This window comes from Protomyctophum bolini (assembly GCF_963924005.1).
Source record: "Protomyctophum bolini genome assembly, chromosome: 7".
Classification (NCBI taxonomy): domain Eukaryota; kingdom Metazoa; phylum Chordata; class Actinopteri; order Myctophiformes; family Myctophidae; genus Protomyctophum; species Protomyctophum bolini.
In genome coordinates, this window is record NC_137868.1 from 7,605,193 (window position 1) to 7,624,279 (window position 19,087).

Sequence of the window (19,087 nt, forward strand, 5' to 3'; positions counted from 1 at the left end):
ACTGCAACACCGGGGAGAGATCAATACACACACACACACACACACACACACACACACACTTAAATTATGGAGATAAGAGGTTTCAGTGACGTTACGATAAGCGTGCACACGCGCATGCATGCACACACACACACACACACACACACACACACACACACACACACACACACACACACACACACACACACGCCTCCTGGCTGTTTGCCCTGCAGCTGGACACTCAGAAGCCTTAGAAACGGAGATGCAGCCCACCCACCCCCACCCACACAGGGGAGGAGGTGCTGCTGTGTGGCTCAAAACACACACACACACACACACACACACACACACACACACACACACACACACACACACACACACACACACACACACACACCATAGAAAGGAACACAGGCGATACAAAAGAAGAAAGAGTCAGAGAGCAGGTTAAAACAGTTCAGTTCCATTTCCATTTCCTGAACTTACAATAGTCAAAGCTGAGCAAATAAAACCACAAATATTTAAAAACCAGTTATTTTAGAACCAATAGGCGACTCTTATCTTGCTCTCGTGGGTTAATCAATCAACCGTAAATTGACTATTTGAGAAGCATACGTGTTTTCGTCTCCGCAAAGGCCGAGTTTCGCACCCCTGTCCAATTATTTCATAATCCATCCTGACTGGCGAATTCCCAAACATTGCTGGCCCACAATAACCTCCCTGACCTGGTGGAGACCTGTGCTCCGAGGAGCACTTTTACAAGTTATATCTGTATACGCATACCAGTAGTTTAATTAAATAGATATTCCACTGTTGGGTTCTTAGCTTATCCCAATTTGGCCTGAGATCAGATTTAAAAAATGAGTTTTCTGAAAAAGCTATGTTTCTATGTCAGTCGTTCTTCGATTTTTCAAAAATAGCAGACCTACAAGCTCGTAGCGCGCCACTCGGTGGCGCGCTATGAGCTTGTAGATCTGCTATTTTTCAATAGCTAAAGCATAACAATGTTATTTTTCTTCTTAGCTTATATTACGTATATGATTCATGATTCATCATCATCATCATATGTATTTGATGTATTACCATGTTTTTGTTCTTGCCCGACTGTAAATCGCTCTGGATTGGCGTTCTGCTGCTAAATGCCTGAATGGCCTAATATGTCACGATATTAAACAATCCCAGGTCGATAATCCAGTCTCACAGCGCGAGATATCAATGTCATATCATGGCTCTATCGCTCAGGCCTAATTGAATGGGTGGTATTATGATGGAACTAAATGACGGGGACAGTACAGGAAAAAACACACTGCGGAGAGCCAAGGCAGGATTATTAGTATTTTTGTGCGTGCCTCTGTGTGTGTCTGTGTGCGTGTGTGTTTGTTTATCGCGGACAGCTTTTTTTCCGCAGGCGAGCAGATGCTCCCAAGTCCCCCCAGTGTTGGCGATCAACATGTTCCCAGTCGATCCCATTAATGCGGTCGCCACGAGGCCTCCCACAGAGGCCCGGCCAGGAGCGCCGGGAACGCTGCCCAAAACGGCACCACCGCCGCGGCACAGTCGGCACGCCCTGCGTCCTCCTGAGAGACAGAGAGAGGGGGAGGGGGTTCTGGATGGGTCCCAGGCCGGTCCAGTTTGCTGCCAGTATCATCCCCCGCCCGCCCCCACACCTCCCTCCCCTCCCTCCCCCTCCCTGCAGTCTCTTTGCTCTCTCTCTATATCCGTGCTGGAAACCGCCGCGGCTTCGTTAAGGCGAATTAACCGCCACGCTCGTTAGCTAATTAGCCTTTCGTGTCTGCAGTGCTGCTGAGCACGTTCCAGACAGAGGGAAGTCATTAACCCATTCTGAACGGGAACCCATTTTGGTGTTATAGCATCATGTTATGCTTTAGCTATTGAAAAATAGCAGATCTACAAGCTCATAGCGCGCCACCGAGTGGCGCGCTATGAGCTTGTAAGTCTGCTATTTTTGAAAAATCGAAGAATGACTGACATTTTTTTTTTAGAATCTGATCTCAGGTCAGAATGGGTTCATCAGACCAGTGTGTGTCCAGTGGAAACCTCGTGTGAATCTGATCTCAGGTCAGAATGGGTTAAGGCGGATTTATCCGCGGCTCACGCCGTTCCCCCTGGCGCCCTGCCAAGCCAGCCGGGCCCTCCTGGACACCGGGACGGGACGGGATGGGGCGAGGCGGTTCGGTCTGAGGCTGTGGTTCTGGATGTGTGCACATCAGCTTTTCAGGATTGGTGAGCACACACACACACGCACGCACGCACGCACGCACACGCGCACACACACACACACGCACACGCACACGCACACACACAAGGCTAAAGGAGGCTGAGGAGGAGCAGGTGGTCTCAGCTTGGGTTTACTTAACCCATTCCATCCGGACAAGCATCCGTGAAATGTTTTGATTTTAGCTATACCGTAGCACCATACAAAAAAGGCTTCTAAATCATAACATCTTTGTGTCTATATGTCAGTGGTGCTCAACCTTTTTCATGTCAAGGACCCCCAGTATTATCTCTATTGGGCCACGGACCCCCATCTCAAAATATGTAGTTCCAGGGACCCCCCCAGAAGCCAATATTTTAGTTAAAAATGTTCGCTCTGAAATATATATTCAAAGATTTGTGGCCCCTTTTTCACGACTTTTCAAAAATAGCAAACCTACAAGCTCGTAGCTTGTAGATCTGCTATTTTTCAATAGCTAAAGTATAACAGAATGCTTAAAACACCAACAGGGGTTTCCGCCCAAAATAGGTTTAATAAAATGCAATAACAGCATGTAGAGGCGCGGCAGTGGCTCAGGGGTAGAGTGGTCGGTACAACAACAGCCAGATGGGAACCGTGAGGTACCCGGTTCGATCCCTGTGGGCTCCCAAACAGTTTATGTTGAAGTGTCCTCAATAGCAAGACACTGAACCCCTAATATAATTCCTCCTGATGTGCAGGTTGGTGCCTTGCATGGTTTTTCCGCCATCAGTGTATAAATGCATGGGTGAATGTATGATGCACAATCTATGTAAAGCGGCCTTGAATAAAGGTGCTATATAAATGCACCAGTTACCACAATGCAGACTTGTTTTTACATAAAAGGTTTTGATGTACTTGGTCTATCCGAGTACACAGTGCTCTCCTCTCCTCCAGTGAACGTCTATACGGTGTGTGTGCTCGGTGGAGCAGGTGGTCTCGGGCTGGGTGGTGTGGTGGGGCTCAACGGGACGCTCCCTGGCGGCGTTGGGAGTTGGACAGCAGCTGGTTGACTCCTGAGACACCTGCCCTACCAGGGGGCTCAGCAAATATCAAAGAGAGTGTGTGTGTGTGTGTGTGTATGTGTGTGCCACACCTGGCATGCACAGTTGCACACACACACACACACCATTCAAAGACATAATCTGCGCGTGCCGTGCGCACATGCACGCACTGAGTCGTGCTTATACATGAAAGTGTGCAAACATACTTTGCACACGTGCTCTCACACACGCACGCGCACACACACACACACACACACACACACACAAGTGCACACGCGGAAGGCACTAAGCATACGATTCAATATCAAAGGCAAAAGAAAACAACAACAATGCCACTATTGGCCCATTGGACGGTTATAGCTCAACCGTCTGGGCTATAACCTACAGGCCTGACTCACACCTTGATGTATAGCTGAGGCATGAGACTTGTTCACTGATGCAAGCTCCCAATGCATTTCCAATGGGAGTCACATGGTTTGACACAGCATTTTTCTTGTATGAGCAGGGGGGGAGGGGGGCAGTCGAACTCGAAACACAGCCGAAAGCCGTACAACAAAAATGTTGTGTCAAACCATGTGACTGCCATTGGAAATGCATTGGCTGCATTGTCACGATGGAACTAGTCCAACTGGCAAAGATGTCTCGCTCCGTTGTGTCGTCGATTAGACATTGAGAGAATCCAAAAATAGCCTCCATATTGAGTTACACTGTAAGGTGAACCGGCTAGTCTCAAAGTCACTATTTATGGAGCATTAAACGCAAACGAAGCTCATTCTGCCCATAGAGGGTATGTGTGTGACATCATTATCATCAGAATAATACCCGGAATTTATCCAGGAATGCCTACTGAGTGGCAAAAAAAGCTACTTCCTGGCCTTGACAGCCCATACATCCAAACAGAAAAGTCCTATGTGACTGATTGCATTAAACGACGTTAATCAATGTTTAACTCACTTTGACACTCATTTTATGCATGTGCATACGACATCACAAAACCCAGTACGGCATCATTTTTTAAGTTTTAAAGTTTGAGAACTATTGATTTATAGTAGGCAATTGTAGAATCTGCCTCAGGTCTTATCTGTATATGGTCTTTTTCTGTCAAATGTTTTTGAAAACCGTTATGATTTAGAAGACATTTGTGGGATCTGGTCTCAGGTCTTTTATTAATGATGGAATATCTCTGTCCTTACCTTCCTTTGATCTGCCTCTGGGGGGCTCCGCCCGCGCTGCCCTGTCCCAGGCAGAGGGCCAACACCCTGAGGAACATGTGGAAGGAGTTGTGCGTGCGGTACAGCTGCGCGTGACCCGGAGACCGCAGCGGGCCCGGGGAGCAGGAGGACCGGGCCTGCTCCAGCAGAGCCAGGGGGGTCTTACACAGACTGCCCAGGCCCGACAGCCCCAGCCAGGGCACCGTGAAGGAGCCACTCTGCAGGGAACAACCACAACTAACATTGATTGAGGGTAGGTAGTGGTACCCTCACAAAAAACATGCAGTAATCCTGGTCTCTAAACTACCTCCCCCTGGCCAGCCGGGGCGCCTGATGGGAGGGGAAAGGAACTGGTTGGAATAACGTGTTCCTTCCACACGCTACGTCCAACCAGGGAAACTCCCCCCTGTCAGGTGTAAAGGAGCAACTTGGACACTCAGGCATGAAGGAAGCATGAGTTCAAGTCCGTTGCTCTCCCCATGTCCCCCATATACTGTATGGGGAGTTGGGACTAGGTTGGTGGAGGGTGTGTAGAGACCAGGATCACATTAGATAATTGACACAGGGGTGAAAAATGAGTTACAAAATATTGTGGGGAAAAAAGAAAATATAAGACAAAAAAAAAAGGAAATCGTATTGTATGATAACAAGCCATTGTTTCACAAATTTGGGTGGGGGTCCTTGACTTGAAAAGGTTTTATTTGAGAAGCACTGGTTTATATATAGCTGGGTGTGGAGCATCTTATTGTGTAATAATAGTGACAGGCCTAGTAGTGAGTCCTCACCAGGTTCTTGTGATTATTGTGTAATAGTAGTGAGTCCTCACCAGGTTCTTGCTGTAGTAGTCCCACAGTGTGGACACAGTACTGGTGTTATTGTGTAATAATAGTGAGTCCTCACCAGGTTCTTGCTGTAGTAGTCCCACAGTGTGGACACAGTACTGGTGTTATTGTGTAATAGTAGTGAGTCCTCACCAGGTTCTTGCTGTAGTAGTCCCACAGTGTGGACACAGTACTGGTGTTATTGTGTAATAATAGTGAGTCCTCACCAGGTTCTTGCTGTAGTAATCCCACAGTGTGGACACAGTACTGGTGCTATTGTGTAATAATAGTGAGTCCTCACCAGGTTCTTGCTGTAGTAATCCCACAGTGTGGACACCGTGCTGGTGTTGGCTTCCCACAGCAGACACACGCTGAGACAGCAGTGCACGTGCATCCTGACCTGCTCCTCCTGTAGGCCTAGCTGTTCATGCAACACGCACGTGCACGCACACACGTTCATACACACACACACACACACACACACACACACACACACACACACACACACACACACACACACACACACATTTGTGAGGTCATCAACACTATAGCAATGATGTATCTTTTCCTAATTACTTTAACTCTAAAAACAAACACTTTCCCGTGACGACAAATTCTGCTATACTCGTGGGGATGTTTAAATTTAACAATTTAGGCATTTAGCAGACACTCCTAATCCAGATCGATTTACAGTAAGCAAGGACAACACAAGGTGATACAGTACATCAAATGGATAGAAATAGTAATGAAATAGTAATTGAAAGTATACACACTATGGATGCCAGGTCAGGTCAACAATGACATGGCATCTGTCTACATAACATCCTATCTTATATTACATTTTAGATTTTGCATAAGCCCACACACACACACACACACACACACACACACACACACACACACACACACCAGGAGTATTCAGTATCTATCATTATATTATATTGACAGTATAATTACCTTAGGGCTGCAAGTTAACTTCAGCAACTCTTCCACAAAGCTCCAGTTATCATCCAGCTGTTTCTGTGATAATGTACAATGTGTTAGAAGAGCGTTTTTTGTTTCTTTTTTTGTTATGTTTTCTATGTCAGTCAGGCTTCATCATTATTGGAGCTCTGTAACAGTCAATTGAAATAATTGATTTAAGTGACGAGTCCAATAATACAAATACTAAAGTAAAGCAACCTAAAATAAATGTACTTAAAGGACAACTTTAGTTTTTTTCAACCAAGGTTCATGTTTTAGGTTGTTTTTAGAGAAAGAGTGTTAATTCTTTTCATTTGCTGCTTTCTTTTGTTTTAGGGATTTTAGCTCTTTTTGACAGGGGGGCGGGGGCATTCGAACATGGGGCTAAATATGTATTTTTTTTTTACAAATTGTTATGATGATTTATTTTTGTATTATTTACTATAGTCCTAATAGACCCCAGGAAATGACATCTGGCGACAGAAGATCACAGGATCTACTGAATGTGAAGGTAGCCTACTGGGGAAGGCTTCTGTGTGTATAGAGCGCCGCAGTCCCCGCCCCCTTTCAGAAAAGCGAGTGGCCCAGGAAGTGGAAGCCCCATGCATTCTCCCATCGGCACTTTTAATATAATTTATTTAAAGACGGTTACGCCGCGGACAAAGCCAATTCGGATCGTGACGAATCATGACAATGAACACAATATTTTGGGACGATCAAATCATTAGAAAGAAGAAAAGAAAGTCAGGAGACAACACTATTTGTTTTATTTTTCGTCTTATAAATTATTTGATCGGCCCAAAATATTGTGTTCATTGTCATGATTCGTCACGATCCGAATTGGCTTTGTCCGCGGCGTAACCGTCTTTAAATAAATTATATTAAAAGTGCCGATGGGAGAATGCATGGGGCTTCCACTTCCTGGGCCACTCGCTTTTCTGAAAGGGGGCGGGACTGCGGCGCTCTATAGGCTCAATATGTCAGTTGTGGCCAGATGTAATTTCTTGAGGTCTAGTAGGACTATAGTAAGTAATAAAAAAAAGAAATCGCCATAAGATTTGGTGAAAAAATACATATTTAGCCCCATGCTCGAATGCCCCCGTCCCTGTTAAAAAATTCTAAAATCCCTAAAACAAAAGAAAGCAGCAAATGAAGGAAAATTAACACTCACCTTTTAGTTTCTCTAATAACAACCTAAAACATGAACTTTGGTTGAAAAAAACTAAAGTTGTCCTTTAAGTAAATGCACAATCTCTGCTAGTGTCCACCACCTCTGCTTTTTTAAGCAGCTCGCTGAAGCAGATGGGGGATTAGGTAGCCAGCTCCAAGTAGTACTTCACATTTTGCAATGACACAACAAGCACTATTTTAGGCATGAATTATTCAAATGAATTTCCAAAAATGTGTCGGGGGGGGGGGGGGGGGGGGGGTGGAGAAAAAAAGACTGCATTTATTCATGTTGTTCATTTGTAGGTTATGTTTGGCTGTTCACATGCATATCACTTCTTTATAAATCACACCAAAGTGTGAACTGAGCGGTTAAGTGTGTGTGTGTGTGTGTGTGTGACCCTAATTAACTGACTGTTCAGTGTGAATTACCAAAATGATCAATAGGTCATGCTACACATCCTGTGCTCCAAACAAACAAACAAACAGAAAGACAGACCTACACACAAAGCGCTTTATTGTAAGCGCTTAGCACCGCTCTTAAAAATATATCCTAACTGGGAAAGCATGCTTTTTATCCCCGTTATATTTACACATTTGTTATTATTGAATTGTTTTGCTCACATATTAGGAATGCAACAGTTCATTGTTAGGTAGCAACTAAGGGGAGCAGTATGGGATGGCACCCCAGCCTGCATCCTCCATGAGGAGGAAGCCCAAAAAACCTTCGGTGAGGCCTTTAGGAGGGCCATTCGAGCCGTATTTTTGTTCTGTATAACTGAGGCTTAAGTGGTTAATGGACGGACAGACAGACAGACGAACAGACAGACAGACAGACAGACGAACAGACAGACAGGCGGAGCCCACCTCGCTGTGAAGGCTCCCGTTGCGGTTGTACTGCCCCAGCTGTGCCAGATGGGTGAGCAGCCACCAGGTGAAGCCCAGGGGGTCTTTACAGTGGGTGGGCAGCCCGCTGTACTGCTCTGCCGGGGGCTTCCCCGCGACCAGGGGCCGCAGCAGGGCGTTCATGTAGCTCCAGAAAGACTGCCAAGGGGGAAACACAAGCATTATTATTAATTATCGCTGATGATGCCGGTGGGGCCTATAAACTCTTACTTTTTAGGCTAAGAAAAAATAACTGTGTTCCAATGGATTGCAAGTTAACCCATTTAGGCCTGAAAAAAACGTTTGCTCTGAAAGAATATATCTTCAAAGATTTGTGTCGCATTTTCACAATTTTTCAAAGATAGCAGCGCCACGCTATGAGCTTGTAGATCTGCTATTTTTTCAATAGCTAAAGTATAACATAATGCTTAGTTAAAACACCAAAAGGGGTTCCCATCTAGAATATTTTTAGTTGATTTATTTTTATTTTTAGTTGACTACTTTATATCACACCCGTGTGAAGTGAGGGGCGCTTTATGGTCGTCAGTAGTGGTTGCATGCAAAATGTAGGCCAGGCTGCTTCGCACCTGGCAAAAAGTCCTGCATGCGCACTTGTTTCCATTGTGGTCCTATATGTATTCAATTCATCATAGCATTTAAAAAAGTCACCTGTGTGTGCAGGGTTTTACTCCGGTGCTCCAGCAGGTGCATGAGGAGGACCCACAGCTCCTTGGTGCAGGTGCACAGGTAGTGATGGCTGCTCAGGGCCTCCGTGGGCCTCACCTGTTGAACACATGTTTTACTTAACCCATTTTGACCTGAGATCAGATTCTAAACATGTCCGTTTGAAAATGACAGTTTTCTGAAAAAGCTATGTTTCTAATGTCAGTCGTTCTTTGATTTTTCAATAGCTAAAGCATAACATAAATGCTAACACCAAAAGGGATTCCCGCCAAAGGACCACTTCTCTCAACTTATCTTCATATAATTGGTCCTCACCACCATGTTCATGATAAAATACCACGCATTTTTCTGTTCATCCGTCAGTCTCATATACATTTTATCTTCTAATTTGGCTGGGTGGTTTAACATAATTATTCTGTGGTCTGACAAAATGTAAAACATGATACCATATAGTTATAGGCCTATATCCTACACATACTTGGTTAGGATACTTCCTGCTTACGGACTCGTTAACCCATTCTGACCTGAGATCAGATTCATACGAGGTTTCCACTGGACACACACTGGTCTGATTAACCCATTCTGACCTGAGATCAGATTATAAAAATGTCAGTCGTTCTTCGATTTTTCAAAAATAGCAGACCTACAAGCTCGTAGCGCGCCACTCGGTGGCGCGCTATGAGCTTGTAGATCTGCTATTTTTCAATAGCTAAAGCATAACATGATGCTTACACCAAAATGGGTTCCTGTTCAGAATGGGTTAAACCTGGCATCCATATTTTGGCCACGTCGTTAACATTTTATTTCGTTGCGACATCATCGTATAAAATGAGGCTTCGAGTGTTTAAAGTTAGATTTGAAATATCATCATGCTTCAGAGAAGAATAAATGAACGGATATTGCAAACGGAAAGAAAAAAAACACCTCGATGCCGTTATTGCAAACGCGCGCACACACACGCACACACACACACACGCACACACACACACACACGCACGCACGCACGCACGCATGCACGCACTCACGCACACGCACACACGCAGATGGAGAGAGGAGAGCAGAGGCCCCGCCGCCCACCTTGCTGTATTTGCCTAAGGACAGGCCAGTGAGGTCACAGAGCAGGCTGCACAGGTGCTCCTCAAACAGGCTGCTATCCGTCAGGTTCTCTCCCGTCAGGTCCACGACCCGGTGGGCGTACACCACCTGGCCTGCAGGGCGGTGTAACGAGCGGAATGATCATGAAAAAGAAAAGGCCAATTCCACAGATGCAGATTATAGGTCAGGGTGGGAAAAAGTTATACTGTGGCGCAAAAAGAGAAAGAGAGGGCGGGGAGGAAAAAAAAGACCATTCCTGTTGTTGCAATAACAGACAGATGTTATCCTCGCTGTGCCCGCTAGAATAAAAGAGACGTTTCCAGTTCCCACAGAGTACAGTACAGTACCAGTGCCATGCACTGTCTTTATAGTTATCAGTTATATGGTGTGAACGGCACTAGAACTTTAGACACCATCTTCAGGGTGGCTTAAATGTACAGCTATTTATTCATAATCATAGCACAGACGATCGTGATTGTGTCTCAGTCAAGACCACCTCTTTTCACCCGACACTGAGGAGGAGCACGCTATGTTGCTCTCACATTTTTGCGGGTTAGCCGGGCAAAAATACATCTCTGATCTTGTGTGATATCATGAACCACCCAGACCTTTTTCTTTCTTTATTGAAGAGACAGTCCCTTGAGATGCAGCATCTAATTTAATAAGGGGGACCCATGAAACATGAACAAGAAACATAAAAACATACAGTACACACTGCAGATAATATACTGTACAGATGCATATATACACTCAGACAGCTTGCTCACCCTCTCCCACCCACCCCACCAACTACCAATTCTCAGATGTTACGCAACAGAGGAAAGAAGGAGACAGTGCAATTTACAAATACACTCAGATTTCTGTCCCTAAAATGGAAAAACAAAAGTGGGTAATCAGCATTTAGTTACATATCTGGAATAACTCCCAGAAAACAGCAGGTCTGCTGCCACTCTTATTTCTTTTGAAACACGACTAAAGACCTCGTCTTGTTTCTTTCTCTTCTGCACTGTAGCTGCATCTGTTATTTTTACTTATTTTCTTTTATGCATCCTAATGTCATTACTGTGTTTCCTTTGCCTGGTGTTCTGGGTAAACCCACATTGAATAGCCTCGTTGTTTAAATGTGTCCCTTGCCTTCCTCCTAGTGACCCACACTGAGCAGGACCAACCCATGGGAGTCCAGTGCAGTGACAGACATCACCCTCCCCGCTTTGCTAGTTTGCTACACTCTCCCGTCAACAAGGTCCAACTGCCAAGTCTGATCATGCTCCGTGGAGGAATTAAACGCCTATAGTCTCTGAGACGGTGGGCAGGAACTTTACCTCTTTAACTGGTTTTTGGGGGGAAGAGAATGAGCTAAATGCATAACGTACAGTTGTTTAAAATGTAATGCCTTACCGTGCATCTTCTGTCCAAGCAGGTGGAGGATTTCCAACACGGACCAGTGGATGTCCAGGTGCAGGTGCAACAAATGCCAGGAGGGAGGAAATATCTGGAGAAACACACCGAGGAATGTGAGTCATATAGAATATCCTATCTACTCTATCTATCTATCTATCTATCTATCTATATATCTATCTACTAGGGGGCATCCTTGTGACTGTCCAGCAGTTACCAAAACTTTACCCTGCAAGCAATATATTATCCATTTACACTGTCTTGAAATGGTGCCTGAGGCTACAGCCACAGGCTCTAGGATTATAGACTACATGAGTGAAGAAGACATGGCATCATGCCAATGTTGTTGAGCAGCAGCACCTTTCCCTGCTGGTTCTGGATGGTGAAGGCGCTGGTCTGTACGCTGGCCGGTTGGTCTCGGAGTCGCCCTATGAGGAGAGTGACCCCGAACAGTTCTTCTAGCAGGGCTGAGGGGAGCCGGGCCTCCAGCTCTTCATAGGGGTGAGAGGGACCCGCCAGGCTGTCGGACGGTTCCAGGTACCTAGAAGGATCATACACCAAAAAGAACATGGTATTGTTCCTGTAACATGGAAACGTCCTAATTATTTAGTCACAAGCTCTTGTTTATGTACATTTATCTATCTACTCATGTGGTTATCATAAATGACTTGCTTCCAGTGCATATACACAGTATACAACACAAATTGATGTCCAAAACAGTTACTTTTCAGGATTCAAATTTGAAAATAGCTAAAGTAGCAGATATACAGTACTAGCTTTTTGATGATACCTTTGTCTGACACTGTAGTATGATCATGCAGGGTGTTAATTAACAAAAACACAAAAAGTTAAAATATGCAGATATGACATAGAACACGTATAATACTAGTGTTTATAGAATAAATCTACTTGATTACATGTTTTGTGGTAAAAGAAGAAAAAAAAGCCAAGAAAGTGAATGTGGCGTTTGTCATAACTCACCTGTACACGAAGACTTTGACATACTGGAGGAAGTACACACACTGTTGTCTGAGTTCCTCTGCCTCGTAATGAAGGCTGGGCGCTTGACCTGATAATGGGACAAACATAAATGTTTGTGTGCGACTGTGCGTTGTCAGATTTTGCAAGAGAAATAAGCAACCTTTTATGAAAAGAAGCCCAAACGAAGTGACTTAACACACGATCACTTCAAACCTATATATATATCGGCTATTTGAAAATAGCTGATCTACAAGCTCACAACGGTGCGGGCGGCAGTGGCTCAGCGGTAGAGTGGCTGGATGGTAACCGCAAGGTCGCCAGCTCGAACCCGGGCTCCCCCAGAGTTGGTGTCGAAGTGTCCTTGAGCAAGACTCTGAACCCCCTAATTGCTCCTGATGTGCTGGCTAGTGCCTTGAATGGTTTCTGCCGCCATCGGTGTATGAATGTGTGTGTGTGAATGGGTGAATTGATGCACAATCTATGTAAAGCGTCTTGGATAAAGGCGCTATATAAATTTACCATTTACCACAACGCGTCACGATGGGAGGCGTTGTGAGCTTACTGTAGGTAACAGAGGTTTCTGAACTGTCCACAGTTCTCCTCTGAGACACAAACTAAGTGGAAACAAATTGTGCCATAACATAATGAGCATTAGTGAGGACCAATTATATGAAGGTTGAAAATGGGCGAAGTCATCCTTTAATGTTTAATGTTGAACATATAAAATGCTTACCAAAATCATGGGAACTGGACCGAACCAGGGTCTCAAGCTTGAAGAGTTTTTGTCTGAAACATTTCAGAAAGCAAAGTGTTGTGAGAGTGTTGTGGATGTTGGTCTTCTTCACATTCATGTGTGCAGGAATTAAAATTCAATGAAAGAACTTGAAATCTTCCACTCCAAGGCTAAACGGTCAGAGTTCTGTAAAGCAGACCTTCAGAGCAGGTTGTATTACGCTACAGTTCACTGCAGGGGAAAGGCACGCTCAACTCAGACAGTCTTTAAGGGCTCAGGCCTGTGCTCTGGGTGCAGATTCACAGAAAACGTATTATAGAAAGAGAATAAAATCCTCACTCTCTCAGTAGTAGTAGGAGTCTTATTTAATAATGTTGAAGATCCGCAGCAGCAGTCAAACTGTATTACACTACAATCATAAATACTGTGACACAAGGTGTGTGTGTGTGTGTGTGTGTGTGTGTGTGTGTGTGTGTGTGCGTGCGTGCGTTTTATATATAATCTTTCATTGGTATATTTTTCACGATATCCATTCCACATAAATAATGTTTGGACAACTTCTCTAAACAGTATTAAAAACTATTTTTATTTGCTATTTATTTTGCCCTCCCCGACACTGTAATGGCGACTGTGGCTCAAGAGGTAGAGCAGGTCGTCCAATGATCCATGGGTCAGCGGTTCGAATCCCGGTTCCTCCTGTGTCGAAGTGTCCTTGGGCAAGACACTGAACCCCAAATTGCTCCCGATGTGCTGGTTGGTACCTTGCATGGTATCCGCCGCAATCGGTGTATGAATGTGTGTGTGAATGGGTGAATGTAATGCACAATCTATGTAAAGCGCCTTGGATAAAGGCGCTATATAAATGCACCATTTACCATTTGTGAATGATGTAGGGGTAAATGTATTTAGCACATTGTTTTAGTTGTTTTTAAGAAAAAGGGGGTAAAAAGACACTATAGCCATGTTTTGAAGGGGAAATATATGTTTCTGCCTTCGGGTAGGACGGCATTCCAAAAATACAAGGTCATATATAAGGTCAGGCTACAGAGGTCCTTTGTTCATCAGTCAATTTTGAGGCTTAATTAAAACAATGGCCAGGGGCAGGCTGAACGCTGGACATTGCTTTAACGTAATTTGTTTGCTTCGTTTCTCTGTGTTGTGTCAAATATGTGTATTATAATCATGTGTTGCATACAGTACAGTACAGTACATGGCTGCCGAGTCGCAACAAGACAGATTTCAGTGAGAGCTGATAATAAAGAAAACATGGTATTGTATGGCCTCGCAGACCACAGACTCACCTGAATAGGCCAAAGAGCAGCTTGGTGGATTCCACCAGCGCGGTCTCCGTTACCCAGAGGAAGCCGAATACCTCCACCGTGTCTGTGTCACAGTCCGTAGGGGCTGGGTCCAGACGCAGCAGCAGCCTACACACAACAGTACAGGGAGTCAGAGACTCAGAGAGTGCTATAATCTTGTTTTCTATCTAGTGGAACAAAGGGAAAACAGGTGGGTAAGGACCGAGGACAGTGAGGAGGAGTATGATGACAAATCAATATCACAATTCACGACTATTTCAAATGTTTGCCTAGATTAATGGACGGTTTGTTTAAAGATCTACAAACTTGTACAGTAGATATACAAGCTCACAGTCACAATGTGCCACGAGTCAACTTGCCGAGAGCTTGTAGTTGCAGATGGGCTATTTTTTTTTTTGCACACCATCATTGTACAATGAAGTAAAAATGAAGTAAAAATATCAGACTAACCAATTTAGTCACTTGTAGTGTAGTGTTGATTCCTTGATATACAAAATATAGAACAAATATATATAAAAAGAAACTTGCTTCTCGATTATTCGATTAAGTCGGTTATAGGTATCAATGACGGTTGTGTTCAGTTACTTGCCCAGCCCTAGTGAAGAGGACCGAATAGAATATATGACAAGTTAGACAACCTGCTTGTGTATCTCCTCAACTGATTGATTTATTGATTGATTGATTAATTATGTTACACTGTAAAACCCTGCGTGTCCACCCCTCCCTCGCCCCCCCGACAGAGACAGGAACCTAACCGTTTTAGGGAGCCCCTCCCCGCGTATCCCTCTGAGGGGAGGGAGCAGGGGGCCTCCTCTCCCGTGGCTTCATGGGAGCAGCAGAAGCAGGCCGGCGGTGACGGGGTCAACTCGCTCAACCCACACACGTGATCGTCCGAGAAGGGAGACACCGGCGGGGTCAGAGACTGGCCGAAGTCACCCGACATGCCGCTTCTCTGGGTGGAACAAAAGGCATAAAAGTTAGAACACACACACACACACACACACACACCTCAATACAAATGAGAAAGTTTAACTCGGATTATAAACGGAGCTCCGAAATAATTACAAATAGAATATGAGAATGAGGAGGGAGTTAGAAGTGTCCTTGAGCAAGACACTGAACCCCTAACTGCTCCTGATGAGCAGGTTGGTGCCTTGCATGGTTTCCTACTTTCCTCTGCCATCGGTGTGTGAATGTGAAGTAGTCATTGTAAAGCGCTTTGGAGAAAGGTGCTATATGAATGCATATATATAGGCCAATATATATTGTAGAAGCCATCCTCACTGTTTTGTATGTGTATTTATTATTATAATCACAATTGTTATAGTTATAATTTTGCATTTTTGGGTATTGGTTTGATGGGTTATTATGTAATTGAATCACTGTTTGGACACCAAGGGCACGCCTCCCCAGGCCTAATTGACTGATGGAGACGGAGAGCATAAGTAGGCCTGGGTGATTGGGGAGTGGCATGCACCTGGTGGACAACTGGTTTTTACCTGACTGACAGAAAGACAGCACAGAGATCATGCCATAACAAGGAAGAGAATATGTGACTGTTTATAATGTATCATTCACTGCACTTTGGAAAGTAAATGCAAACCAAAATGACATTGAACCTGTGGACAATCTGTTTCTTATGTCTGCGTACACAGTACATCCATAATCCCTGAGTGCATCAGTGGGTTTGTTGGTTAAGGTAGAAATGTTTGGAAGAGAGAGAGACTTCCTTAGAAGAGGAAGTATTCAGCCTTATTTTATAGGCCACAAGTCTGACAAGTGTATTCACAAATATCCAACCTACAAACTCGCAACACGTATTTCACTCTGGTCTAGCCCAGAGCTGGTAGGTCTAGCAGCCCATATAGTTATATAATATATAAACGGTCTGGCTATAGTGGCTAGCCTTAGCATCAGTTCTATAGCCTAATGGCACAATACTAGACAGGTGCGTCACGGTGCAGGTAATTAATGACACCTGTCTGTCTGTTGCGTCAGTCAGCGTGCCAGTGCCTCACTGTATGAATATGAAATGTGTTCGTGTGAAACACAAACTTGTGGCAAAGGGAAAGTGGAGATATTTGACTAAAACACACGTTTTCTGCCAGAACCTTCAAATGGATATGAAAACTATATAGCTGCAGCCTGCGACTGATGAGGTGAGTACAAACTACAAAGTATGGAGTGCTAGCGTGACGATATGGAATGAAAATGCATACAATATTCTAGGACTAAACAACAACACGACATGTTGTGAGAATTGAGTACTTATAATTTGAGTACTTTTAGCCTCGCATGGCCATACTAATATATGATATCACACTGAGGCCATGCACTGCGTGGCTAGAGTATTTCTTTGATATTGCAAGCTATATTTTGATGCGAATAATGTGCGGGCTTTTATTTGTAACGGGGAATTCTGATATTGTTGTATTTCTACTTTTACTTTAGTTAAAAAACGTGTACTTCTTCCAGTGTGTGTGTGTGTGTGTTTGTGAGATACATATTGTAGTACATTTTAGCCCTGAAACATGAGTGCGAGGCTGCGAGCGTGTGCCTATTATTCAGCCTTATTTTATAGGCTACGTGGGCTATATTCACAATCACAAACATCCAACCTACAAGCTCACAACACGTCTTTCACTCTGGTCTTAACAGTCTATGCTTCCACTGCAGCAAAAGTAAAGCCCACAGTAAACCTGGCTTATCAGCCCGCTTATCAACATGGCTACAGAGCTACAGCTTTCCAGTGAGAAACGGCATCTAATTAATTACAATAGCAAAGATCAGGGGCCAAACCTTTTGTGCTTGGTGTGTGCGTGTGATATATCCAGTAATGTGGTAGAAACACGGTGATCGGTGCAGTTATAAGCTGTATTAAATCCAGCTTCAGTGACAGCACGGCTGTGTCTCTCTCTGTTGTTGTTTTGTTTTGGCTTTTTCGTTTTCACTCTCTCCCGCGCGCTTGCCTCACGCATGCGCACATCAGACGGACGACCGACGTGCTCGACGATTGGTCGGAAGTTTGTGCGGTAGGCACGCCGGGAATGGCAGATCTACAAGCTCACGCGTCGTCGGGTTCGCGAGGCGTGGTGAGCTTGCAGATCTGCGATGTTCAGCACAAATCATTATACTGTAAACCGAAGAGAATAAGATATATTTATATATATCATTTTACATAAATGTACCGCTTCAGGTTAGGTATAGTTTTAATTTCACATAAAAGCGACACTTGCTGAGGTTGTTTGTTATTAGATGTTTGTTTGAATTCATATTTCAGGGGTTTTCATGATAAACTGAAAAAGTTCAGAATAAGATCTTATCTGATTCGTGTCGTGTGTGTGTGCGCACGCGCGCCCCAAAGTCACTTTCCTCAAGTGCCCGTCAGGTCTCTGCAGCGACGTCTCCTCCATCTAATTAAAAACACCAGTGCATCGGTTAAGTAAAAAATTGTATCCCGGCTAACCCTAATTTCCATATGCAGATCTGTCTCTGCCAACAGTCCCTCTCCTCGCCATCATCACACACCGTTTCTTGCATTCTAATGCATTTCTCACATCTTTTCAAAATCCTTTCTCGGACACGCGAAGGATGTTCCCCACGCCTGCTCGATTTATATACGGTATATACAGCCCGTTGTTTTACACGTAAATGCAGGCGATATGGCACGGTTAATAATCGTTTTTTTCTTTGCACAGCTGTTTTGTTTGACTAGAGCAGATAATACATGAACCAAAAAAGAGAGAGAAACGGGATATATACTTCTTTTTGGCGATGCATTATCCATATGTTATTGTGAGCTCAGCTGCAACAGGAAGGAATTAGCCTACTAGGCTACGTGTCTGCGTGAAAGCGTCCTTCTATCTTCGGGATGTGAAAAGGTAAATGGAGTTCTTTTTGCCTTGCTACACTAGGACAAAGTGACAAACCCATTCATTCCTTTGTAGACAGTACACTGACTACACTGTACAGACAGTGCACACTGAAGGGAGTCAGTGTGTGATTTCAACCTGTTTCTTCGCCCCCTCCCACCGCGCTTTAGTGAAGCCTCGTTTGAAAGAAGACCCATGTGTTCCTTTTTAGTTTTTTACTGAAGCAAAGGATTGTTTGTCCGGGACTTTGGGTGTACATAGCTAACAGCTTAGTGGGCTGCAGTGGCTCTCAAACATTTTCATGTCAAGGACCCCCACATTCAGATGTTTTTTAGCCATGAAAAGATTTAGTGCCAGGCACGGACCCCCGCCATAACATATGAGGTTTGTTTGTTTGTTTACATTGGAGGGGGGAGGGGAGGTGCACAGGTTTTATTTTCTAAATAGGTAATCTATCTAATTAAGTTATATGTTTAGCAAGCTCGTATATCTGCTATTTGTAAATAGACTGTCCAAAAGAATAAAATAGGGTTAAAGTGGCTAAAACATTTCTGAGGACCCCCATAATTAGCATACCACCAGCAGCAGCATGTCAGCTGTGCTAGACCATGTGGTTCTCAAACCTTTTCATGGACCCCCACATTTACACTTATTATCCCACTGACCCCACATTTGAAACGATATGCCAACGACCCCCATACAAAGATATGTACGGCTCTAG

At 44.3% G+C, this 19,087-nt stretch overlaps 1 protein-coding gene across 1 annotated transcript in view; it reads right to left on the reverse strand.

Annotated features, from left to right (window-relative positions):
* mms22l (MMS22-like, DNA repair protein) overlaps positions 1-17,422 on the reverse strand; it is a 39,078-nt gene extending 21,656 nt beyond the window's left edge. Inside the window, exons 1-13 of the mRNA XM_080768016.1 lie at positions 17,294-17,422; positions 15,250-15,446; positions 14,477-14,602; positions 13,176-13,228; positions 12,443-12,530; positions 11,822-12,002; positions 11,462-11,555; positions 10,046-10,176; positions 8,954-9,067; positions 8,267-8,443; positions 6,227-6,289; positions 5,571-5,690; positions 4,431-4,666 (exon numbers count right to left, since the gene is read on the reverse strand). Coding sequence (XP_080624142.1) covers positions 4,431-4,666; positions 5,571-5,690; positions 6,227-6,289; positions 8,267-8,443; positions 8,954-9,067; positions 10,046-10,176; positions 11,462-11,555; positions 11,822-12,002; positions 12,443-12,530; positions 13,176-13,228; positions 14,477-14,602; positions 15,250-15,437 — 1,571 coding nt within the window. The 5' untranslated portion in view covers positions 15,438-15,446; positions 17,294-17,422. The remainder of the gene's footprint in view (positions 1-4,430; positions 4,667-5,570; positions 5,691-6,226; positions 6,290-8,266; positions 8,444-8,953; positions 9,068-10,045; positions 10,177-11,461; positions 11,556-11,821; positions 12,003-12,442; positions 12,531-13,175; positions 13,229-14,476; positions 14,603-15,249; positions 15,447-17,293) is intronic.
* Positions 17,423-19,087: the final 1,665 nt, after the last annotated feature.